The sequence below is a fragment of the Pseudophryne corroboree genome, chromosome 10 (genome assembly GCF_028390025.1).
Source record: "Pseudophryne corroboree isolate aPseCor3 chromosome 10, aPseCor3.hap2, whole genome shotgun sequence".
Taxonomy (NCBI): Eukaryota; Metazoa; Chordata; class Amphibia; order Anura; family Myobatrachidae; genus Pseudophryne; species Pseudophryne corroboree.
This window is the reverse complement of record NC_086453.1, coordinates 97,242,493-97,267,499: the sequence shown is the minus strand read 5'-3', so window position 1 is coordinate 97,267,499 and position 25,007 is coordinate 97,242,493. Positions and strand designations below refer to the sequence as shown.

General features: G+C 45.0%; 1 protein-coding gene across 1 annotated transcript in view; it reads left to right on the top strand.

The window, feature by feature from the left end:
- TMEM25 (transmembrane protein 25) overlaps positions 1-25,007 on the top strand; it is a 101,843-nt gene that overhangs the window by 56,409 nt on the left and 20,427 nt on the right. Inside the window, exons 2-5 of the mRNA XM_063941627.1 lie at positions 1,618-1,693; positions 7,038-7,271; positions 22,187-22,426; positions 22,553-22,681. Of these exons, the coding sequence (XP_063797697.1) occupies positions 1,648-1,693; positions 7,038-7,271; positions 22,187-22,426; positions 22,553-22,681 (649 nt within the window). The 5' untranslated portion in view covers positions 1,618-1,647. The remainder of the gene's footprint in view (positions 1-1,617; positions 1,694-7,037; positions 7,272-22,186; positions 22,427-22,552; positions 22,682-25,007) is intronic.

The following is a 25,007-nucleotide window of genomic DNA, read 5'->3' as shown; positions in this document are numbered from 1 at the left end:
ATTCTAGAATGTGAAAAAGAATGCTTGGCCCACCGTAAAGTAGTCCTGCTAATAGGTAGTCAGTGTTTGTGGGAAGTAATGGGGGGGGGTGGCTAGAAAAAAACGCAGACGCTCTTTCTAAGGGGGCTTTACCATTATCTATCACACTCGATCTCCCATCTAAAGTGATGGCAGATCAGGAGGAGGGGGGTGTCAATATTCATTTGTTTTTGTTTATCCCGCCGATTGCGCCCAGGCAGGACGGGTTTAGCTGTGTAAAAGGGCTAAACCCGACCAAAGTGCTGGGTGCGACCCAAAAAGTGTTGTTTGGGCGCCCAAACGGTTCACTTTTTGTACATTTCTGCTTGCCAGCACAGGGGCACTGTGAGCTAAAATGTGCCTCCACCGCAGCTCATCGCACCCGATCGGAGAAACAATTGCTTGTTCCGTTGGGCACCATGTAGTGCCGGCCCCGTAGAGATACAGTTGAATCACCCCCTAAGACAGCAATGTGCGTCCGATGTTTTCACGTTTCTATGAAAATTTCCCGAGTCCTGCTATTGAGAGTTTTCCCAAAGCTCTGGCACTGAAAAGGGTTCAAGGGACATATTTATCAAAGTTTTTTTGCGGAAAATCCATAAAATAGAAGCATCCCAAGAACGTATGTTGGGAGCACTGAAGCAGAGATCACAGAGATCTGTGCAGCTACTACATTCTCCATTGCAAAAGCGGAGATCCCTGGGGATTTCTCCCTTCCGCCCCACGCACAAACCCAATATCTCTACATGTGCATTCGGCTCGCCTGGTCCAGCTGTAGCTATCAGTCTGCTTCCCACTCTTCCCCAGGACCGGGCTGTCTTGCCGCCTCCATCCAAGCACCTCAAGAGTAATAAATACAGTACTTTGCGATTATGAGTGATATTATCACATCACAACCACATAAAAATGGCAGAATGTAGTCAATTTACCTCTCATTTATTGTATAAGTAGTAAATGTATTGGTTTAGTTCCGTTTTAATTTGTCTTTTGTCTCAGTTTTATTTAACTGAAGGCTTGATGAACATTGGGCCTGATTCAGACTATCATGGTATTGCAGTGTTTTCGGATCCGCGCATGTGTATAAGCCAGTGCGCTAGTGCAGATCCTGATCTGCAGTCTCGCTCGCAGTGCCAAAAAGCCGCAGCATATTTTGGGGGTGGGGATGAGGTGGCGCCAAGCAGTGCTTCTGAAAACAGGGGTGAGTCGGCCCTGTTTTCTGGGAGTGGCTAGGCCAGTGGCTGTGTCCATGGATGCAGCGTCACTGACACCGGCAGCGAGAATTTCCCAGACACCCTGAGGGTTACTCAGATAATCGATGTTCACGCTGATGGTCTGATGCTGCGTTCTAGGCCGCGGCAGTGCATCGTAAAAGCCTGCAGGAGGCGTCTTTCTACAACAGACGCCTCCTGCTGCTTTTACATATTTCCGTACCACCTCTGCATACAGTAAAAAGATGCAGCTTCAATGCCATTACTATGATAGTCTGAATCAGGCCCACACTTACCTGGTTAGTGTTCCTGATAATACTGTTACGCTCCTCATCATTATGTTCTGTGTGGGACTGCTGCCAAACAGGAAGGTTTTTTTTATTTTCCACAGGAATGAGGAAGCTCTGATTATCCCTTCAGAATGCTGTGGATCTCGATCCTGCTATTCCAGCCATTGTTTCAGAGAGGTGGGTGACTTATACATGAATGTGAGAAAATACAAGTTTGAGCATAAAGGCGATCATGAAAAAGAAATTACACCCTCTTCTAAATTTGTTTATGATAATCGAATGACAAAGAAACCAAAATAGATTTTTGGCTGGAGCCACACTAAGCGATAAATCATCCAATATATTGTTCCGCCGTGGATTGGAGCGATATATCTTCCATATCGCTTGCTGTGTATGCTCAATTGCGCGCTACCGGTCGTCGCCAGCGGTGTTGTCCCATCTGATGTGCTGCATACGATATATCATGCAATGTGTACGGCCAGAGCAGTATATTAGTACATCACTTGCTGGGTACACAAATCGCGTAGTGCACAGGTTCTCAAACTCGGTCCCCAGGACCCCACACCGTGCATGTTTTGCAGGTCTCCTCACAGAATCACAAGTGAAATAATTAGCTCCACCTGTGGACCTTTTAAAATGTGTCAGTGAGTAATTAATACACCTGTGCACCTGCTGGGTTACCGGCAAAACATGCACTGTGTGGGGTCCTGAGGACCGAGTCTGAGAACCTATGCTGTAGTGTGTACCTAGTCTTACTTTCTCATTCTTTATTCAACAACAAATATTTTTGTGTAGGCTTACATAAACACTAACATGCTGGACCTTTGATTAGGTCGATGGGCAACTGGTACATTGGCACATTGGCTGTGTGGTCGAAGTGCTCAGGTTTCTATGCTGTAGGCTTCAGTAGGAGCTGCTGCATGAGATTGTCAGGAGGAGATGTAGCAGAAAGCTGCTGGGAAGACTGTTCAAGCAGTCATGGCAATACTGTGCACTGCCTGAGGGTGCCAGGAGCAGCATATAGCTGTGCAGGTGGTAGCAGCAGATGTTCTGCAAATATGGATAACACAGTGAGGTAAAATTGCACTGGTAACTGGAGCTCACAGTAAAGTGGTATTCTCTGGGAGCAGATGGAACAACGTTGGAGGCTAGAATCACAGTGGGCTGGACTAATACTGAAAACCTGATCACAATGAGCTGGAATAACACTAGAGATGTGAATAACATTGAGCTGGAACAATACTGGAGACCTGATCACAGTGAGCTGGATAAAGCTGGAGATTTAAATCACAGTGAGCTGGATAACACTAGCGATCTTATCACTGCTGGATAACACTGGAGACCTGATCACAGTGAGCTAACACTGGAGCACAGCTGGATAACGCTGGAGACTTGAATCACAGGGAGCCGGATAACATTGGAGACTTGAATCACAGTGAGTCGGATAACATTGGAGACTTGAATCGGGAAGCATTTGATATGCCGGCTGTCGGGATCCTGGTGCTCAGCATACCGGCGCCGGGATCCCGACAACTATTCTCCCTCTTGGGGTGTCCACTCCACCATGACCACAGTGTGCCGAGCGCAGTGTGCCGTGCGCAGCGAGCCCGCAAGGGGCTCTTTTGCGCTCACCCCGCTGCCGACATGCCGGCGGTCGGGATCCCGGCGCCGGTATGCTGGGCGCTGGGATCCAGAGCGCCGGCATAACGTAGTACACCCCTTGAAATCACAGTGAGCTGGATAACGCTGGAGACTTGAATCACAGTGAGCTGGATAACATTGCAGACTTGAATCACAGTGAATATCCCAGTTATACGAAATTGCATCCACAGGCTCTCCCACTGTTAATCGTGAAAGCTCCTGTACATGCAAATGGGCGCCAGTATCTACTGCAAAAAGGAGATTTTGTAGAGGACAGATGCTGCCGCTCTCGGTTTATAAGGATAAGTGCATTCCTTATATAGACAACAGAAAAAACTTTTTTTACGGGCTAATACCAGCAGAGGGAGCCTGAACACTGTGACCACTCATTGAGAAATCAGAGGGATCTCCACTCGACCTACCCAATTGGTATTTCACCAACAGAGGGAGCCTGATTACTGAACCAATATAAGCACTGCAATGCTTTGGAGGTGACGTAATAGCAATTACACATGTTAATTACCAACTACTTCATGTTTGTGTGCACACTTATAAATCAGCAATCTAAGTGAATTTGGGACTTTTTTTGGAATCTTAAACGATAATAAATAGTCTCAAATCACGATCACGTAGTCCATGTGATACTGGAACTGGCCATACATGTGGGAGTTAAGTAGATAAATTCCCATATGGTTCATTGGGATTTATATACATGTGTCATTGGACATTTCTAATGGAATAAGTTAGAGGACTAAAGGGCCCTACACATTGGCCGATCCGCCGCTGAGCTGCCCGACGGCGGATACGGCCGACGGGCGACCTGGCGGCGAGGGAGGCAGTGACGGGGGGAGTGAAGTTACTTCACTCCCCCCAACACACGGCTCCATAGAACTGCAGGCAAATATGGACGAGATCGTCCATATTGGCCTGCATGCACAGCCGACGGGACACCAGCGATGAACGAGCGCGGGGCCGCGCATCGTTCATCACTGGAGCCTCCACACTGCACGATATGAACATTATCTCGGTCATTAATGAACGAGATCGTTCATATCGTGCAGTGATGTCGGCCAGTGTGTAGGGCCTATAACTCTTGCGATCCAAATATTTGATTGGGATTTATAAAGGAATACCAACAAGCCTCTAGGGCAGAGGTTCCCAAACTGTGTGCCGTGGCTCCCTGGGGTGCCTCGGGACACTTGCAGGGGTGCCCTGGGTTGGTGGTCCAGGACCAATTCAAATTATTCATGGTCAATATAATAGGCAAAACCAGTGCTGGTGGCTGTCAGTCATAAAATATGTGGCCAAACAGAAGCAAATCTTGTCCCTCACCACACAGCTAACTCAGTCAGACCAGAATAAGGTATGTGTGTGAAAACTATAAGGATGACATACAAACGCGATCTACTTAATGTAATATTTCTTTCTAAATTTCTCAATAAGACATTTTTGGTCTAGGGGTGCCGTGAAAAAAATTCTGATATTCTAGGGTGCCGTGATTCAAAAAAGTTTGGAAACCACTGCTCTAGGGAATTTGAATATATGTTTAATATGTGGCAATGGTGTTTTTAATATATGCTGCAGCTTTATATATATTTCTATATGGTTTTTTTTTAATAAAAGATTATTGACAAAGAGTTATTAGAAATTAAATTGTATAAAGGTTTATTGTAATTATTTATTGTGGTAATTGGCAGATGCAGCGCTCCTGGTTTTTACAGGGATTTTCTTCCCTGTAAAAGTTTTTTCTGTTGTATCACAGTGAGCTGGATAACACTGGAGACAGTGACTTAAATCACAGTGAGCTGGATAACACTGAAAACTTGAATCACAGTGAGCTGGATAACACTGGAGATCTTATCACAGCTGAATAAGCTGGAGATCTTATCACAGCTGGATAACACTGGAGATGTGAATCACAGTGAGCTGGATAACGCTGGAGACTTGAATCACAGTGAGCTGGATAATACTGGAGACTTAAATCATAGTGAGCTAGATAACACTAGAGATCTTATCACAGCGGAATAACACTGGAGACTTGATTTGGGTGTGGATCATTGGGTCGACACTGTCTAGGTAGACAGTCACTAGGTTGACCACTTTCGGTCTTCATGCACTAGGTCAACACCTGAGAAAGGTCAACATGGCCTGAAGGTCGACATAGAAAAAGGTCGACGTGAGTTTTTAAAAAAAACTATTGGTGTCGTTTACTTCGTAACATCAGCGGGACCCCCAATTAGTGCACCGCGTCCCCTCTCGGTGAGAAACTCATGTTAATTTTTTCCTGTGTCAACTTTTGTCATGTCAACTTATTGTCAATGTCGACCTTTGAACCATGTCGACCTAATGCATGTTAACTAATATTGGTCGACCTATTGATTGTGTGGTCGACCTAACAACCGCATACCACTTGAATTACAGTGAGCTGGATAATACTGGAGACTTGAATTTTGGGAATACAAGAACCCAAGCAAACCTGGAGCCAACACAATCGCAGAATGGCAGGTTTAAATAGGGTGCTCCTGCAGCCGATTGGCCTGGCCAACCAATCTTGAAAGTGAGACCTAGGAACTTTGAATTGACTGGCCTGATGAGGAACGTCATTTGGAGATGGTGGTGCCAATGATCCAGAGCCGCGAGAGTAGTGCCGGAGGCCACCAGCCTGGCTCATACCAGGCAGGTCATGGGTAAGTAGGAGAGGGGAAACCTGGAAATTATAACTATCAGCATTGCCTAATGATTATGCTCCTTTGTTGCAAGCCATTGAGTGGGCATCTAATGACCAGACTTCGAACAGCCAGCAGAGGATCCATGAATGAGAGTGATGAAAAGAACAGCAGTCCCTACTACAGAAACTGAGAAGGACTGCTGCCATTTACATACTGTTGCAATGGCAATTCGCCACCCTTGAAGCTAATTGAATCAACCTCTTTGGATCAGATATCCTCCTCCTCATCTTCTGAGACCAAAGACAGCATTTGCCCGCTGAGAGCAGTGTGACACTGGGACAGGACTACCTCTGTGCCAGCAGCAGGAGTAAGCAGAGCATAAAAGATTGTGCCTAGGAAGGGTTGTCTGAGGGATTGTGTGTGTAGTGCTATGTCCTTTTCTATGTTGCAATACTGTACTACACTGCGATTGTTAACTCCTTCATAAAAGTGCTATAGCTTTTCAGTGATTGTGTTCTATAAATATAAATTTTAGATATTTGCCTGGATGTGAAAATAGTTACACATAAACTGTACACAGTGTTCCAGTGACCACTAACCTGGTTCTGGAGTGATAAAATCAGGGTCCACTTTCCATCAGCCAGTGTGGGTGGGTAGTCATTAGCTGCCCTTATTGTGCAACAATCCATTAGGAAACGTAGATTTACTTAATAAATCGGCCCTTTAGTGTATTATAAATAGAGATGTGCTTGGAACCCCGTGTTTTGGTTTTGGTTCTAATACATCATCTTGTTTTGGTTTTGGCAAAACCACCCTGAAGTGTTTTGGTTTGGTTTTGGATGTCTTTAAAATTGGCAAAAATCAGTTAACATTGATAAAAAATAAAAATCAATAAAAAATGCTAAAATAATGTAATTTGCACCTGCAGTCCAAAACCCGGTTATGATATTTAAATCCGAGTTCAGAGCTGACAACAGAACTGAGCCGGATACTCAGTTCCACTTGGAACCCCAAAGTGAATCTGAACTGGGACTCGATTTGGAATCACTGAGTACAGGTGTGTTCTTATTGCAGGAAAACCGAACCGCACATCTCTAATTATAAAAGAGGCATTCTTAGTTGGGCATTTAAGTAAAACCTTATTATATTTTTTGGGGGTAATAACATTTATTTCGCCTCATAAAGTTTCCTCTTATATTTGTCTATTCCAGTACTTGGGAATCCAGATTACAAGGATGAAACTCATGGGACATTCTGTGAGGCCAGCAGCTCCACTCTCAGCTGGTACTTGAATGGTATAAAGCAGGATGTAGGGCTTGGTAGAGAGCCCCCATTTCTGCTGCCAGTAGCTCCCGGCAGCTCTAGTACGTTGTCACTTGAAGAGATTGTTGGGGAAAACTGCAACCAGACAGAAAACCAAGGAGAAGAGTTGCTGAACATACACTGTGAGTATGTGTACATTCTAATTTTATATAATATATTGGTTTTGTCTGAATTGCATAGGTGTTGGAACTGGGGGTGGGGCAAGGGGGCGGCTTGCTTTCCTCCCCCTAAACATTTGAGAGGCTCCAATGTGCTGGGTCAGTGCCAGGCTGGAGCCCCTTTCCGGCTGCTCATCCTCCTCCGTCCCTACAGACCTTCTCCACCTGAGTCCTCCTTCCCCCACTGCACCCAGCTCCAGCCCCTACAGAGTGTGGCTAGTTACTGTGGGGACTATACATGAAGCAATGAAAAGAGTGGAAAGTGGGCCTGTGGAAAAGTTGCCCATGGCAACCAATCAGCTGCTCCGTACAATTGTATAGTATGCAAATTATAAATGTTACTTCAGTGCTGATTGGTCACCATGGGCAACTTCTCCATTGGCTCACTTTTTGCTGCTTCATGAATAGACCCCACAGTGTCACCAGCCCTGCTCCTTTCTCACCTCCCACTTCATATGTTCCTCCACACTTCCCCCTCTGCTCCCCCTTCGTCCTTTCCTGCCCCCATACTTGTGGAAATCCCACATAGCAGCAATAAGAAATTCTATTTATTGTGTATAAAACTCATTAAATAATAAATGGACATCATAATGTTCTCTATGTTGTTTTTAACTTAATTGTGTGTGTGTGTGTGTGTGTGTGTGTGTGTGTGTGTGTGTGTGTGTGTGTGTGTGTGTGTGACAATGTCGGGCTGAGCTGCATGTTCAGGAATGCCGGCGGTGACGTCACTGAACGTTATCGTTGTAGATAACGTTCAGTGTGTGTGCACTATATCGTTGAACGCTATATTGTTCAATGATATATAGTCATTCACCGGCAGCATTTAAACATCGGTTAGTGTGTACCCGCCTTTAGTATATATTGCTGGAGTTGGTCACAGCTTGTCCGTTACATGAGGAAGTGCCTGGCGATGGGACTACATGTCACTGTATGCTTCATCATTAAGGTAGCTGTACTCATTAGAGCAATATAGTTAATAATAGGAGCTGGGAGATGATGTCCTTAACGAAGCGCATGTTATTTTATTTAGCCCATTTTATTTAGTATAACTGTATACATTGACAATGCAAAATTCCTTTGTCGTATAAACAACCCTTTATGAAGCTAAGAACACTGTACGCTGTTTACTTAAGAAGTACCGTAATGGTACGCTAGTTGCGTAACGATCGCTCAGCCGTAGGCGAGACGCTCAAGCGTCACGTTCGCTCACGGCCCAGGGATCACAGGACACGTTATTGGCTATGACTAGAGTAATGATTCGCTATGGCGTAGCTTACGCTCGAGACCACGAGGAGGTCACCAGCGGCGCAGACGCTCACAACGCTATACCTTAATGTTTAAACCTTATACCAAAGAAATACACAGAATACCTTAATGTGAGTACAGGGTGTAAGTGCAACCTTGTGTAACCTGACTAACTACAAAGCTGCTTGAGCGTCACCGACGCTCAAGTGAACACTTAACACTATAGGAAATACACAGATGCTGGTTTAGGTTCCAAAGCCTATTAACTGTATTATATCTAATATACTTGTAAAAGGGGATAACAGTACAAATGATACACTACAATATAACAGAGACTTCCTAACCACAGAACTAAACAATAAATACAAAAAGACAATACTACACTGACCTAAATGCAATACAATACAATACTATCTAATACAATACAATACTAGCCTAGTCTAGGGGAGATATGAGAGAACAGAACAGAGAGAGAGAGAGAGAGAGAGAGAGAGATGAGATGAGAGAAATTGGCTCACAGAAAGACAATGATTACGGAGAGAAACTTACGCACAAAGGGTATGATCGCCTGCGCCTCGATATCCAGCTCCCGGCTATCAGCAGATAACCGTTGATGAGAGAGTGAGAGCTGGATGTGGTCGGCCTGCCTATTTATGCCCCACACACAATGCAATCTCCTGGTCCTACAATCCCATTGTCCATTGGCCGAAGGAATTCGGCCCTGCATCATAACAAAAGGTCATAGGGTGATTCATACAGGTGGGCTGTGACGATTTCCAACAGCTCAGGTGGGTGGGAAACTAGGTTTCCCGCCGCATACCTGAGTATGTGTAAATAATAGAAATGGACATAAACTTCTTATGTCCATAACTATTCGCACGAGCGATTAATACGCTCCAAACCAACACCGGAATATTGCTAATTAAATACTCTTCCGATGGGTACCAAACACTGCTGTATGATTCCTGTTAGACCCTTCGTACGATATAAAGAGGGATTCCTCAGCTCTGGGACATTGTATTTTAACCAAACTTTCAGAATCTATCAAAGGGACCATGATCTATAAACTACATTAATTGTGAAAATATGTAACGAATGAGTCGCACGCTACGACTATATAAACTCTACCGTAAATACGCATACCGCGCCTGCGAGTGCACGCTATTGCGGGTATGCGCCTCCACGGGAGAGCGTACGCACGCGCAGCGCGGACCAGTGTGCGGTGCAAATATGGCAACGTGCATTGAGACATTTTTCTGACTTTGACAGTCCACCCTTTGGCAGTCAATAATAACTGCCACAAAACATTTAAGGAGAAAAATGTAAGTCAGGGGTTAATTGATTTCCATGGTTGGGTAGGGGAGAAGAGTGGAGTAGGTGTGAAGAGGGTATGACCTAGTGAGATAGCAGAAGCATGTGTGTATGAATCCATGTTTGGGGGGTCATGTATCATCGTGCCGTACGTGTTGTAAATCAAGCTTCGAGGTATTGCGAAGTATACATTTGAATTCCTTCTTATCCTGTGGTACAGGTCTGTGGATGGGCTGTCAAACTCTACCGAGCTCATTTCGGCTGTGGTTGTAACAAAATGGGGATGCACATTTTAGTTGATGATACATGAATGGGGGAGGTATGTGGTTGCTGATATCTGTGTCTGTATTCCCTATCGACTATGTGTGTCGTTACCTGAGGGTTGTAGAGATGAAGATAAAGAACACTTACGAAAAATGCAATGATATTCTATGTCAGGGAAATGTACATCTGTTGTTGAAGTTGTGTTCGGTATCTGTTGAGAGTCGTCTTCTTTGCGCTGTTTTGCTCCTTAGGCATGAGCAACAAGCTTTGTCAGTGCCATCAGATTTACAAAAATGTTGGGCTAGCGTGAGTTTAAAAATACTAGGGAAACTGGGGATCCATGGCAAAGTTCATCAAGTGTCCATATTTAAAGTTGTCAAATCTTCTTCTTTGGTCAATCCGTTGTCTGTATACATCTCGTCTCGTCAGCTTCCTCGTCCAAGGGGGTCTTTGTATCTTGGAGAAAAAGCAGAAAAACAGGTGAAAGAAACGGACCGTATAATCGCATTTTCATCACATCCTGGTTTCTATCATTGGGTCATAAATCAAATCCAGGTTAATTACAGTTTCCTCACTCCTCAAGCTCATCACTTTTGTACTTTGTTTGCACCTCATTAAAGCCTGCCCGCATCTAAATATCAATCCAATCGATATAACGACACCCAAGATACATAGTAGAAACTTTCCAACATCCATTATGACTCCTTGAGCCCATTCTCCCAAACCGGATAACCAATTTCGCGGGTTCAACCATGACACCCAACCAGTCAGCTCATTACCTACAGCAGCAAGGGTGAGATTGTGTTTTCGACGAAATTCCCACTTCAATTGGAGAATATCGTCCATCTTTTGGTCTATGACCTCTACCGGGTCCTCGGTGCTATTTGTGATATACGTGCAACACTTTATGCCGTACTGTGTTGCCAATGTAACACAATATCCGCCTGTTACTGCTGTAAGATAATTAAGAACCATCCTATGCTGAACTAGTTCTGTTTTGTAAGCTTGAAGTTCTCTTCCAGTGTATCTAAACGTGTCATCATACATTTCAGTGATATTATCTAACAAATTGGCGAGTGCGGAAATGTATCTATAATTCATCACTCCTCGAGCGGTACGAGTGAAATCTAACGCTACCAGAACCTGAATCCCGGTGGATTCATGGATAAGATCAGAGGCCGGATGCTCTAACCTTTCTGACAGTTGTCTTTTAACTCGGTGCTCGTAATGAGTGTGAGTATAAGGAGCTTGGGCACCACGGTGTATGTCCTTCATTTTGTCATGTGTAACAGTCATCACTTCAGGCAATACTTTTCCAATATAACACAATCCTTCAGAGTTTGGGGCAAGCCACTTGTACGCCTTTCTCCCGCATATGAAATATGCATCATCGGGGAGAACATATGGGACGGAGAAGGACATGACCATGTTACAAACCTTCCAGGTGAAATCTCCTGACCCTAATTCTTCCATCTGCCTAATGCACGTATCGGTTTGTACGATATGTGCACAGTATCCTGGTGATACCTCTCCAACTCTAGTAATCCTATTTCCTAAGGTATATCGATACCGGAAAGATTTTCCTCTACTGGCTATGTGGCGTACCAGCTCTGTATCTGTAGGCATTCTATCTGCTCTGTGTGAAAAGGTCATGGTAAGGTTGCTCCATGACACTTCCCAATTTCCCGGTTTTCTGGGATTGGAGATGTTAAAACATATGAGGGACCTATCCACATGGTATTGGTGGAGCTTCAAACTAGGAGGGCTGGAGATGTTAAACCTCCGGTCCACCGGTCTCCCACCACTTAGCTCAAGTACCTCCCCTAACGTTAAAGGAAATGGTACTAGCCCTGATTTACTGTGACCCTGAGGTACTTGAGAGCATACCCAACAATCTGTTTGGTTTAACACGTTACCCACTAGAGAGTGATAGTCACTCAATGGATGCCGGTCCATATGGATATTAAAACTAGATTGGCATTTCTTTATGCATCCATCTTCAACCAGATTATCACAGAGCCTACAGATACAATTTTCTTCAGCTAACAATCCATCACAATTTCTTCTATCGGATCGTTTTCTGATACTCGCCTTTGCTTGTTGGTTTGGTTGATCTTGGAAAACTACGCCTCCATCATCATAATCGGAACCCATTCCAGAACCTCTCTCGACCTCTATGGTACTCTCGCCGGAACAGACTGCTCTGGTCAACATCATGGTTAACATCAAAATCCGGATCACAGTCTCTTGGGGCAAGTCCATCTTTGAGGAAAAAATAGAGAAGAATGAGAAGGGGGAAAAAGAAATCTTAAGGGAGAGGGGCTGGGAAGTGGAGAAAAACAATAAAAGGGAGAAGGGAGTCGACAACTGCTTTCGATCTTCAAGGCTCAGGTGCCGCCTCAGTCCTCCTGGAACAGACACTCCAGTGATACAACCTCTACCGTCTGTTCCTTATCACGGGACTTCTCGGGATCAGCAACCTTCTTGCAGTGGGATGAATGGACCCAAGTCTCTCTCTCAGCAACCTTCAATGCTGTGGTGCTGGTCAATAAGACCTGGTATGGTCCTTCCCATCTATCAATAAGACAACCTGAGCGTAGAAAATTTCGTATCATTACATAATCCCCAGGTTCAATGTCATGACAATTACTATCTGGTAAATCAGGAATCACCAACTTCAGATTATCATTTTGATTCCTCAACTGCTTACTCATGTTAATCAAGTATTTTACAGTTACTTCATTGTTACATTTCAAATCATCCTGAGGGTTAATCATGACGTGTGGTTGTCGACCAAACAGAATTTCAAAAGGAGACAGATTAAGAGGGGACCTGGGAGTGGTTCTGATGCTATACAAAACAATGGGTAAAGCTTCTGGCCACGTCAATCCTGTCTCTGCCATTACTTTACTCAATTTATTTTTAATAGTGCTGTTCACTCTTTCGACCTTCGCACTCGCCTGTGGACGGTACGGAGTGTGCAGCTTGCTATCAATACCCATCAACTTACACATTCCTTGAAAGACATCACCTGTAAAATGGGTACCCCTATCACTTTCAATGATTCTAGGGATACCATATCTACATACAAATTCCTGCACAATTTTCTTAGCTGTAAACATGGCGGTATTTGTAGCTGCTGGAAATGCTTCGACCCAATTCGAGAAAACATCTATACAGACAAGTACATATTTCAAATTTCTACATGGGGGTAATTGAATGAAGTCAATTTGTATTACCTGGAAAGGGCCGCCGGCAGGTGGGATATGGGATGGTTCTGTAGGTATTGCTTTTCCAATATTCTTTCTCAGACAGGTAAGGCATGACATTGCTCTTTTACTCGCATGAGAGGAGAATCCTGGGGCGCACCAGTATGCTCTTACCAATTTGCACATCCCCTCCTTGCCTAGATGAGTCAGCCCGTGAGCTGCTTCAGCCAGACATGGAAGGTATGCCCTGGGGGCCACCGGTTTACCATGTCCATCCGTCCAGAGCCCTGAGGACTCCTGGCCATATCCCTTTGCCTTCCAGACTGCTCTTTCCTGTGTGGAACACAAATTCTGCATCTCACACAACTTCTGTGTGTTGATGGTATTAAATACCATCAGTTGTGTGGTGTCTGTCTGTATGGGGGTAGCAGCTGCAAGCTTTGCGGCTTCGTCTGCTCGGCTGTTACCAAGGGATACTGGGTCTTGGCTATATGTATGTGCTTTACATTTGATAACAGCCACTCTGTCGGGTTCCTGTATCGCTGTTAGAAGCCTTTTTATATGAGCTGCATGCGCTATCGGTGTACCAGCTGCCGTCATGAAATTTCTGAGACGCCATAGCGCTCCGAAATCATGTACTACCCCGAACGCGTATCTAGAATCGGTGTAGATATTGGCAGACTTACCCTTAGCCAATTCACATGCTCTGGTTAGGGCGACCAGTTCAGCAACCTGGGCTGAGTGAGGTGGGCCTAGTGGTTCCGCTTCTATGGTGTCTTGGTCATCTACGACTGCGTATCCAGTACACAAGTCTCCCGAGTCTGACTGTCTGTGACAACTACCGTCCGTGTAGAACGTGAGTTCTGCATCTTCCAGTGGATTGTCACTGATGTCAGGCCTTGCGGTAAAATTTTGGGTCAAATATTCCATACAATCATGTGTATCTTCCTTTGCATTAAATCCTCCTTCCCCATCACTCTCACCTTCCACCCTTTGTGTCTGACCAGGCACACCTGGGAGAAATGTTGCAGGGTTTAATGCACTGCATCTTCTTATGGTGATGTTTACGGGGGCCATTAATGCCAATTCCCATCTTGTAAACCTTGCTGATGAGACGTGTCTGGTTTGGGCAGAATTCAATAAGGCAGATACCGCATGCGGTGTATGGATTGTGAGGTTGTGGCCTAGCACGACATCTTCGCTTTTTGTCACTAGCAATGCTATCGCCGCAACGCTACGCAAGCATGTGGGGAGGGATCGCGCTACCGTGTCTAGCTGAGCGCTGTAGTATGCAATTGGCCTGCTGGCATCACCGTGTTTTTGTGTTAGTACACCTGCTGCGCACCCAGCACTTTCTGTTCCGTATAGTTCAAAGGGTTTCCCATAGTCTGGCATACCTAGTGCTGGTGCCTGCGTTAGGCACTGTTTGAGTCTCTCAAATGCTGTTTCGGATTCGTCTGTATGCGAAATCCGATCAGGTTTGTTTGAAGAGACCATTTCCTGCAAAGGTAGCGCCAATATGGAAAACCCTGGGATCCAATTACGGCAATACCCACACATTCCTAGAAACGTCCTGATCTGTTGTTGGGTTTGTGGCAGTGTCATGTCTCTAATGGCTTGGATTCTATCAGCGGTCAGGTGTCTCAGTCCTTGTGTTAGACAGTGTCCCAAATATTTTACCTTAGCTTGGCATAATTGCAACTTGTCTTTGGAAACCTTGTGACCTGTGTCTGAAAGATGAAACAGGAGCTGTTTCGTATCCTTCAGGGAAGCTTCCAATGAATCAGAACACAGTAGTAGATCATCCACGTACTGTATCAACACTGATCCACTCTCCGGTTGGAAAGACTGTAAACAATCATGCAAAGCCTGAGAAAATATACTTGGACTGTCTATGAAACCTTGGGGTAACCGAGTCCACGTGTATTGGACTCCTCTGTATGTGAATGCAAACAAATATTGGCTGTCAGGGTGCAGAGGTACCGAAAAGAAAGCGGAGCAGAGGTCAATAACAGTGAAAAATTTGGCAGTGGGAGGAATTTGCATTAGGATGACAGCTGGATTAGGCACTACGGGGAACTGACTCTCAACTATTTTGTTAATCCCCCTTAGATCCTGCACTAGCCTGTAACCCCTCCCCCCACTCTTTTTAACAGGGAAGATGGGACTATTTGCGGTGCTGGACGTTCTTACTAGAATGCCCTGTTGTAGCAAGCGCTCTATTACGGGAAAAACTCCTAGCTCCACCTCTGGCTTCAGAGGATACTGTGGGATTTTTGGAGCTATCCTACCATCTTTTACTTGCACAACTACTGGAGCTACGTTTGCCATTAATCCAGTGTCCTGTCCATCTTTTGTCCAAAGCGACTCTGGTATCTGAGATGTCATCTCTTCTACTTGGGATGGATTCCTATTTGTCATAATGGAATGTGACATTAATTTTGATGGGGAGTCTAGCATGTCTCGTACTTCCTGAGCGTGATTCTCAGGAATGTCCAAGAATACACCTTCAGGAGTACAATAAATGACGCAACCCATTTTACATAGTAAGTCTCTTCCCAGGAGATTAGTTGGTGCAGATGCAGCCAGCAAAAAGGAATGCTTGGTATGCAAAGGCCCTATTGTAATCTCGGCTGGTTTGCTAACAGGGTAGTGCTGGACTACTCCTGTTACTCCCATGGCAGGAATTGTCCTACCAGTGGTTTTCATGCCCACTGTCGAATTTATCACTGACTTGGCCGCCCCTGTGTCTACAAGAAAGTTTAAAGTTTTACCAGCCACATTGATTGCAATCTCTGGTTCGCTTCCAAGACTGGCAATCAACTTAACTGGCTGCAGATTACAGGTGTGGCCACACCCCTATTGGGTATGCTGACCTCCCTGAATCCCGCTGGCAGCAACTACTTGTGAGGGAGTTAGCTGGGAACTACCAGAGGCATGCCAATCTCTGTTCGGGGGATATCTTTTTGTTTCCCCTGTATGTGGCTCAAAACTCCGCCTCTGTGGACCCTGCTCCCAATGTCGTGTGTTGTGTTGTTGTCTAGGGGGTTGAAAAGATCTTTGTACATTCTTTGTTCTACATTCTCGTGCATAGTGTCCCGGTCTGTTACAAGAAAAACATGTTATTACACTTGCCTTACCCACAGGATTCGGTGGTACATACGCAGGCTGCCTTGTGGTCAGCGCCTGTATACTTACGGACATCAACTTATCACTTTGCGACTCTCTGTGCCTAGTGATGTTTCTGTCGTGATCAATAGCAGCCTCTCTCAAGCCGGACACTGACAGACCTCGCCAGCATGGTTGCGTGGTCTGAACCCTAGTCTTTAATGTTTCCTTTAAACCATCCATCAGTACAGATACTGCTACTTCTCGATGGTTTGGGTTGGTCTTAATGTCTTCTATACCAGTGTACTTTGCCATTTCTAATAGTGCCCGGTGAAAATATTCTGTTGCCGTTTCGGACTCCTTTTGCTTAATGGAAAATATTTTATTCCATTTAACAACGGCTGGGAAATACTCTTTTAGCTGTAAATTTATCCTTTTTACATTATCCTTGTTGTACACGTCTGTAAGCGGTACATCTTTATCCAATGCACAGTCAGCTAAGAACTGAGTTGCGTCAACATTGGAAGGTAAACAAGCTCTTAGCAGTATCTGCCAATCCTTGTTGTTGGGTTCTACAGTGTTACCTAAATCCCTGATGTATTTTTGGCTAGCAACTAAATCCTTCCTGGGGTCAGGAAATTCGGACACTATTGTTCTTAATTCCATTCGGGAAAATGGAGTGTACATGGCAATGTTCCTTATGGGAGTGGCTCCAGACACATCTGTTTTTCCATTGGGAACTGCTATTACCCTTACAGGAGCAATTCTAACAGCCTCTTCCTGTGTAGATTCTACTGCTTGTTGTGGTACAATTGTTTCAGTGTAGTGCATGGTGCCGTACTTACCCGTTGACACGACCTCACCTATCCCTCCGCTAGGGGCTTTCACTAATCTCGTGGGTGTCGCTGTGCCTACTGTGGTCTCTGCTATGGTGGCTGCAAGAGAGAGAGCTGAAATTGTTGCTGAATCGTCTTCTTGATCACACTCCTGAGGAAGGTTCAAAACAGGGTACATCTTGCACGGGTTAATACTTGCATGAGTTATTTGGTTAACATCATTAACATTTACAAGGTTACTAAGAGTTTGTGTTTTACAACCCAGTGCGTTTCTCTCCGCAATCAACTTCTCTCCTGCAATGTATGGTGGAGGAGGAGCTGTGGCTATCAGCTTCCTGACTGCCCCAGATCCTGCCGCCAGAGCCAAACCTCTCTGTATCTCACCTTCCTGGTGCCATAACTGTAAACAATCATGATGTTGAATTCGTCTCTTTGTTGATTTTACGAGACATATCCTCCTCCTTAAATTTTGTAACACTTCTGGACTAAAGCTACCTATTCTTGGGAATTTGTCCCTGTCTTGTACAGTCATTCTCTCCCATTCATCACATAAAACCTCTGTGTGACTACCGTATTTTTCACACATTACATATCGTGCCGACCCAACTGGTCGGTTCTCTGAATCAACCCGAACCGAGGTTGATCGCCCCCTACCTGAACAAATGGCCCCCATAATCTGCAGGCGTTGCTTATTCCTCCTTGGATCTTTATCTCAAGGTTTTCAGCGAACCCTTACAAACAAACCAAGATGTCCTTGGGCAGGCCGGCGGTGGTGGTTTATCAAGTACCCCACTTACTTCTCGCCCACGTTGGCCAGTACTGCAATCACTGTAACCAGAGCTGCTGTACCCAACCTAGGGCCCCTGTGAACCTTTATTTACTGGGGCGCGTTCCCCAGCAAGTATCAGTTGTTGGATAGTTCCTGAGTGACCAGCGAACTTCCCTTCCAAAAATAAAAAATTACACAAATCACGTCAGAATGTACAAATAGCGTTTGTGACCACTTTACTCTAATGGTATTAGGTCAGATTACTAACTACTGCACACAATTACGTGCGGTCCAATCGTTCAGTACACGAGCACTACTTGTCATGTACTGAAAGATCAATGGAATCGATGTTTCCGGCCGCGATTCCTTCAGCAAGAGCTTATGGCCTATATGGGTTCTGCACCAACACCCCAGGCGTTGTGCCACTGGACTTTTATAGCGGACCTCTTTGTCTATTTTACCTGTTACCTTATGACCTCCTGGTCTGTTACCTTATGACCTCCTGGTCTTGTTACCTTATGGTCCGCTATACTCTAATGCTCAAATATTATTTAACCAGGGATGCCTCCCTAGCCACCGTATATGTCACTTACACGTGTGTCCCTTGACGAGTACCCGGCTTTCCTTTTGGTTCCACCTTAAAGTTATATAAACTTTTGTATACAAAACACACTCACTCAACACATGTACACTTTTGTTTCTATATCTATTTCTGCGCAGAAATTGTCTTTAGGCCAAAAGTGTTACCAATTAGGAGCAGGATCTGTTAAACTAAATTTCAGATTTTTCCAAAAATAGATTTGCGTTATTTACCGCGTCGCGTTATCTACCGCTGTGCGTTACTTATCGCCTTTGCGTTACTTCACTTTATCACAGCTTGAGCTACGTGGGCGTAACCGGACGCTACGTTGCGTAATGAACGCTGCGTGCGTCTGCCTTTGGATTGCGTACGCTAGTCTTTGTTAGCGACACGTGTACGCAATATAAAGATCCACCGTAACACAATTTCTATTTTTATCAATGTAAATGATCCCTGATCATCTACCGCAATCCACACTGACTGCCTTGTATCTCAGACAAACCGTGTGTTGTTCTATACTTTAACTATTACCTCTACTATTAAATAACAGCAAATCTCTTTTTAGCACTTTCTATCAACTATAAAATTGGCAAACAGGAATAGTGATATACGAAAATGAAACAGAAAATGCAGATATATGTATGCGTGCGTGTATACGCAAGACAGAAGAGAAATAAACAGTTTTAAAAGACACAAGCGTTTTGTTCTTACTTCCGGTTCCCGGATTCCTTCAGCACTCTTTATCTAAGCGAAGCAGACGCTTATCCCGTCAGCACTGTGAGACAACCTCCCACCCTTTGCTGGAGGGATAATGTCTGCTGATCTACCTAGTGCAGATATGAGAAGGATAGGACGAGTCCCCAATTGACAATGCAAAATTCCTTTGTCGTATAAACAACCCTTTATGAAGCTAAGAACACTGTACGCTGTTTACTTAAGAAGTACCGTAATGGTACGCTAGTTGCGTAACGATCGCTCAGCCGTAGGCGAGACGCTCAAGCGTCACGTTCGCTCACGGCCCAGGGATCACAGGACACGTTATTGGCTATGACTAGAGTAATGATTCGCTATGGCGTAGCTTACGCTCGAGACCACGAGGAGGTCACCAGCGGCGCAGACGCTCACAACGCTATACCTTAATGTTTAAACCTTATACCAAAGAAATACACAGAATACCTTAATGTGAGTACAGGGTGTAAGTGCAACCTTGTGTAACCTGACTAACTACAAAGCTGCTTGAGCGTCACCGACGCTCAAGTGAACACTTAACACTATAGGAAATACACAGATGCTGGTTTAGGTTCCAAAGCCTATTAACTGTATTATATCTAATATACTTGTAAAAGGGGATAACAGTACAAATGATACACTACAATATAACAGAGACTTCCTAACCACAGAACTAAACAATAAATACAAAAAGACAATACTACACTGACCTAAATGCAATACAATACAATACTATCTAATACAATACAATACTAGCCTAGTCTAGGGGAGATATGAGAGAACAGAACAGAGAGAGAGAGAGAGAGAGAGAGATGAGATGAGAGAAATTGGCTCACAGAAAGACAATGATTACGGAGAGAAACTTACGCACAAAGGGTATGATCGCCTGCGCCTCGATATCCAGCTCCCGGCTATCAGCAGATAACCGTTGATGAGAGAGTGAGAGCTGGATGTGGTCGGCCTGCCTATTTATGCCCCACACACAATGCAATCTCCTGGTCCTACAATCCCATTGTCCATTGGCCGAAGGAATTCGGCCCTGCATCATAACAAAAGGTCATAGGGTGATTCATACAGGTGGGCTGTGACGATTTCCAACAGCTCAGGTGGGTGGGAAACTAGGTTTCCCGCCGCATACCTGAGTATGTGTAAATAATAGAAATGGACATAAACTTCTTATGTCCATAACTATTCGCACGAGCGATTAATACGCTCCAAACCAACACCGGAATATTGCTAATTAAATACTCTTCCGATGGGTACCAAACACTGCTGTATGATTCCTGTTAGACCCTTCGTACGATATAAAGAGGGATTCCTCAGCTCTGGGACATTGTATTTTAACCAAACTTTCAGAATCTATCAAAGGGACCATGATCTATAAACTACATTAATTGTGAAAATATGTAACGAATGAGTCGCACGCTACGACTATATAAACTCTACCGTAAATACGCATACCGCGCCTGCGAGTGCACGCTATTGCGGGTATGCGCCTCCACGGGAGAGCGTACGCACGCGCAGCGCGGACCAGTGTGCGGTGCAAATATGGCAACGTGCATTGAGACATTTTTCTGACTTTGACAACATGTACAAGCTTACTTGGCAACATACATATGTTTTAAACAGTTTAGTGAACTATATACCATAGGTTCCCAGGACCCCAAACAGTGCATGTTTTCCAGGTCTCCTTACAGAAACACAAGTCAAATAATTGCTTGTGGGTTTTTTAAAATGTGTCTGTGAGTAACGAGTACACCTGTGCACCAGCTGGGTAACCTGGAAAACATGAGCTGTTTGGGGTGCTGAGATTGTTTGAGAACAACTGCTCTACACTATAGCAGCCCCTGTTTTCCTGAAAGTAAATGGTGCTTACCGTTACTTGGTCACGCCCACATCCTGTACACAGGCAAAATGCATAACTTACAGGCATGTAGTCAGCGGTGTCTTGTGAGAGGAGGGGGCCCATGTGCAGATCCAAGCGGGCTCTTTCGCCGGATTATACACATTGTAGACTCAGAGAAAGCTTGCATGTACATACAGTATAGCTGGGAAAATCGCACCTGCACATAACTCAGCGTTCAGTGGCATCCTTCTGTCCTACATCTGTCTAAAGCCTGTTCTGTACTGTCATTATTATGTGCGCTCATTTTGTGTTACTAATCCACACAAATTTTGTGGGTAATTCTATTCTCAGTGATATGCAGTGGCATTGTGCGACTGGACACATCACCAAGAATTATAGGTCCACAACATGGCACATTTCCTGCCATGTGTGACATAGCGGGTAATTCAGACCTGATCGTAGAGGTGCTAAATTTAGCACAACTACGAACATTTACTCTGACATGCGGGGGACGCCCAGCACAGGGCTTGTCCGGTCCGGACCGCGCCCCGCCAACGGTGTTCTCACGCCGTTGGCACGCCCCCTCCCGCACCGCCACTGCCTGTCATTCAGGCGGTGGCGATCGCATCCCAGAGATGCTGATAGCATCTCACTGGGCTCCCGGGGTGCGCGCGCTTGTGCGGCCGCTGCGCGAGCGGACTCTACAGAAAGAGTCAACTGCGATCGTTGCTGCTGCAGCGATCCAGTCTGAATTACCCCCATAGCCTGAACAGGTGTGAAAAGAAGTTGCATGTGCTGTATAATATGAGCATGTCTGACACGTGGCCATTGTGTGGTTTTATTTTTGAGGCTACAGTAACTGAAAAAAAAAATTTTTTTTGGTAGAAGTATATGTAGAATAATACTATAAGTTGTGTGAAAACCTATTCATAGCTAATATTCTGCTTATGATGAATGCAATCTTACATTTCCCTCTATACAGTCCCGCCTGATTCTCCGGTGAGAAAGCCTCATGTCTCCGGACTGTCCCTCCTACTTCTCCTAGTGATCCAGACTCGGCCTCCCTCCAGCTTCACCATACGAGACCAAGATGGACAACAGTTTGTCAACTCTTCCCGTTTGCTCCTGTTGGACACGCGCAATGTGGAGGGCAATGGCAGTCTGAGAGTAAAAATCAGCACCGGGCAAAGTGACGGCAGCCAAACTCCTGTGACAGCAATGGGTGAATGACATAAATCATAACCAACCCACCAGTAATGCTTACATCAAATCATATATTTTACTTACTGTAGGTGTCTCTTTATTATTTGACATAGTAATCTTATTCCTACTTCATAATATATCATAGGTCTCCTGTCAACCCGAGTAGAGATTCCTCTGTTGGTTCTTATTGTCGCTGGTTCTGCCCTGGCTGCTGGAATTCTGCTGGTTAATATCCTGGTCTGGTGCCTTGTGTTGAAAAGGAAAAAAGAGAAATGTGAGTGACGGCTCATGTCTGTTGATGTCATGAGAAGTGTGAGTGACAGCTCATGTCTGTTAATGTCATGAGAAGTCTGAGTTACAGCTCGTAGAAGCCTGTTCATGTAATGAGAAATGTGAGTGACAACTCGTACAAGCCTGTTCATGTCATGAGAAAAGTGAGTGACGGCCCATAGTAGACTGTTCATCTCACGAGAAATGTGAGTGACAACTCATAGAAGCCTGTTCATGTCATGAGAAATGTGGGTGACGGCTCATGTCTGTTAATGTCATGAGAAGTCTGAGTTACAGCTCGTAGAAGCCTGTTCATGTAATGAGAAATGTGAGTGACAACTCGTACAAGCCTGTTCATGTCATGAGAAAAGTGAGTGACGGCCCATAGTAGACTGTTCATCTCACGAGAAATGTGAGTGACAACTCATAGAAGCCTGTTCATGTCATGAGAAATGTGGGTGACAACTCATAGAAGCCTGTTCATGTCATGAGAAATGTGAGGGGTAACTCATAGAAGCCTGTTCATGTCATGAGAAATGTGAGGGGTAACTCATAGAAGCCTGTTCATGTCATGAGAAATGTGAGTGACAACTCATAGAAGCCTGTTCATAGCATGAGAAATGTGAGTGACAACTTATAGAAGCCTTTTCATGTCATGAGAAAAGTGACAGCCCATAGTAGCCTGTTCATCTCATAAGAAATGTGACAACTCATAGTAGCCTGTTCATAGCATGAGAAATGTGAGTGACAACTCATAGAAGCCTGTTCATGTCATGAGAAAAGTGAGTGACAGCCCATAGTAGCCTGTTCATGTCATGAGAAATGTGAGGGGTAACTCAAAGAAGCCTGTTCATGTCATAAGAAATGTGACAGCTCTTTTTTTCTTTTACATTCAGCAGCCTCTTTCATTTGCTTAACACTTATCTTTCACTCCTATCCTTTTTCTGTGTGGTGCCCTGGGGTGGTGTGGCTGGGGTGGCCAAGAACCTCAAATATTACATTATGGTTATAATAATTTTAATGGTGTATAGTGCACCTGCACCCTTTGTTCCTAATTTGTAGTATTGCAGGGAATAGGAATATTCTGAGGGGTTTAGGTAAAAGGCAAGAAAAGTAAGTTTCTGCAGCGGGGTACACTTGTATTCCACAGGGAATAACATCGGGGTGTAGAGTTGGCTCTTGATCCAATGCACCAACATGCTAAAGCTTTGACTGTTCCCAGGATGCACTGCACAGCCTCCTCTATAGCCCCGCCTCCAGCCACTGGAGCTCAGTTTGTAAGTTGGTGCCTGCAGTGCAGGCAGCTAACAGGATGGGCTGCGTTCGGCAGCCCTAATAAGAGCTTTTCTGAGAAGAAAGAAGACTTCAAAGGTCCATCACCTCCCCCAGCGGCGCTGCATTCTTCCGCGCCCTGGTTGCCGGGTACTTGCAGCGGAGGCACTCCGGTTCCCATAAGGCACACATCACTGCTGCTGCTCTCCTGGATTGCGTGACCACACTTCAGTGAGGAGGCAAGAGGGTCCCCCAGGTGAGACCCGCCGAAATCGCGATCCGAATGCGGTCCCAGGAGACGGACCGCGCCACTGGTGTGGACACTGTGGCCATGCAGGGACCCCACTATATCCACCAGGGCAAGGAGCACAGTTCGGATTTACTAAAATCTGTTTACAATAGGCTCCATAGTACCCGGTGGTGAAGTCCAGCAGAGGGGATAAGATGCTGACCTGTAGCCCCTCCCCCCAGCCCCAGGCCCCATCTACAGCAGGTGTTCCCGCCCTGGAGTGGCATCTCTCTCTCTCCCTCACTCCCTGTCAGCGTTTGGGCGCCATTTCACAGAGCTGCGCTGATCCTGGGACTGCTGGGCACTGTCTCCTCTGTAAAGCCGCCTGTCTCATCAGCGCTGTGCATTTACAGGACACTTAAGTATTCTACATGTTGTTAAGACAGGTTAGTTAAGAACAAGTGCATAACTATATGAATATTTAGTACAAGTATTCTGTGATATACATCCAGTGTTTACTGTGCATTATTATATCTGTATCCACACATATATCTATATGTAGTATTACTAGTCTAGTGCAGTTTTATTGTTATATGTGATAATTTCTGCATTGTGCATGTGACTGTGCGTGCCTATAGCTGCTGTGTGATTTCCATTCTGTGTCTCTCACACATATTGCTATCACTATATTCTGTACCCTGGGGGGGCTAAGTGCATCAGGGTCTCATATACCATATAGTGTTCCACAGGATATACTGTTTTGTATTTTTCTCTGTGTATTTCAGTCACCTCATACCACTTAACTCCTCTGTTTGTGCTCTGCAGTTGC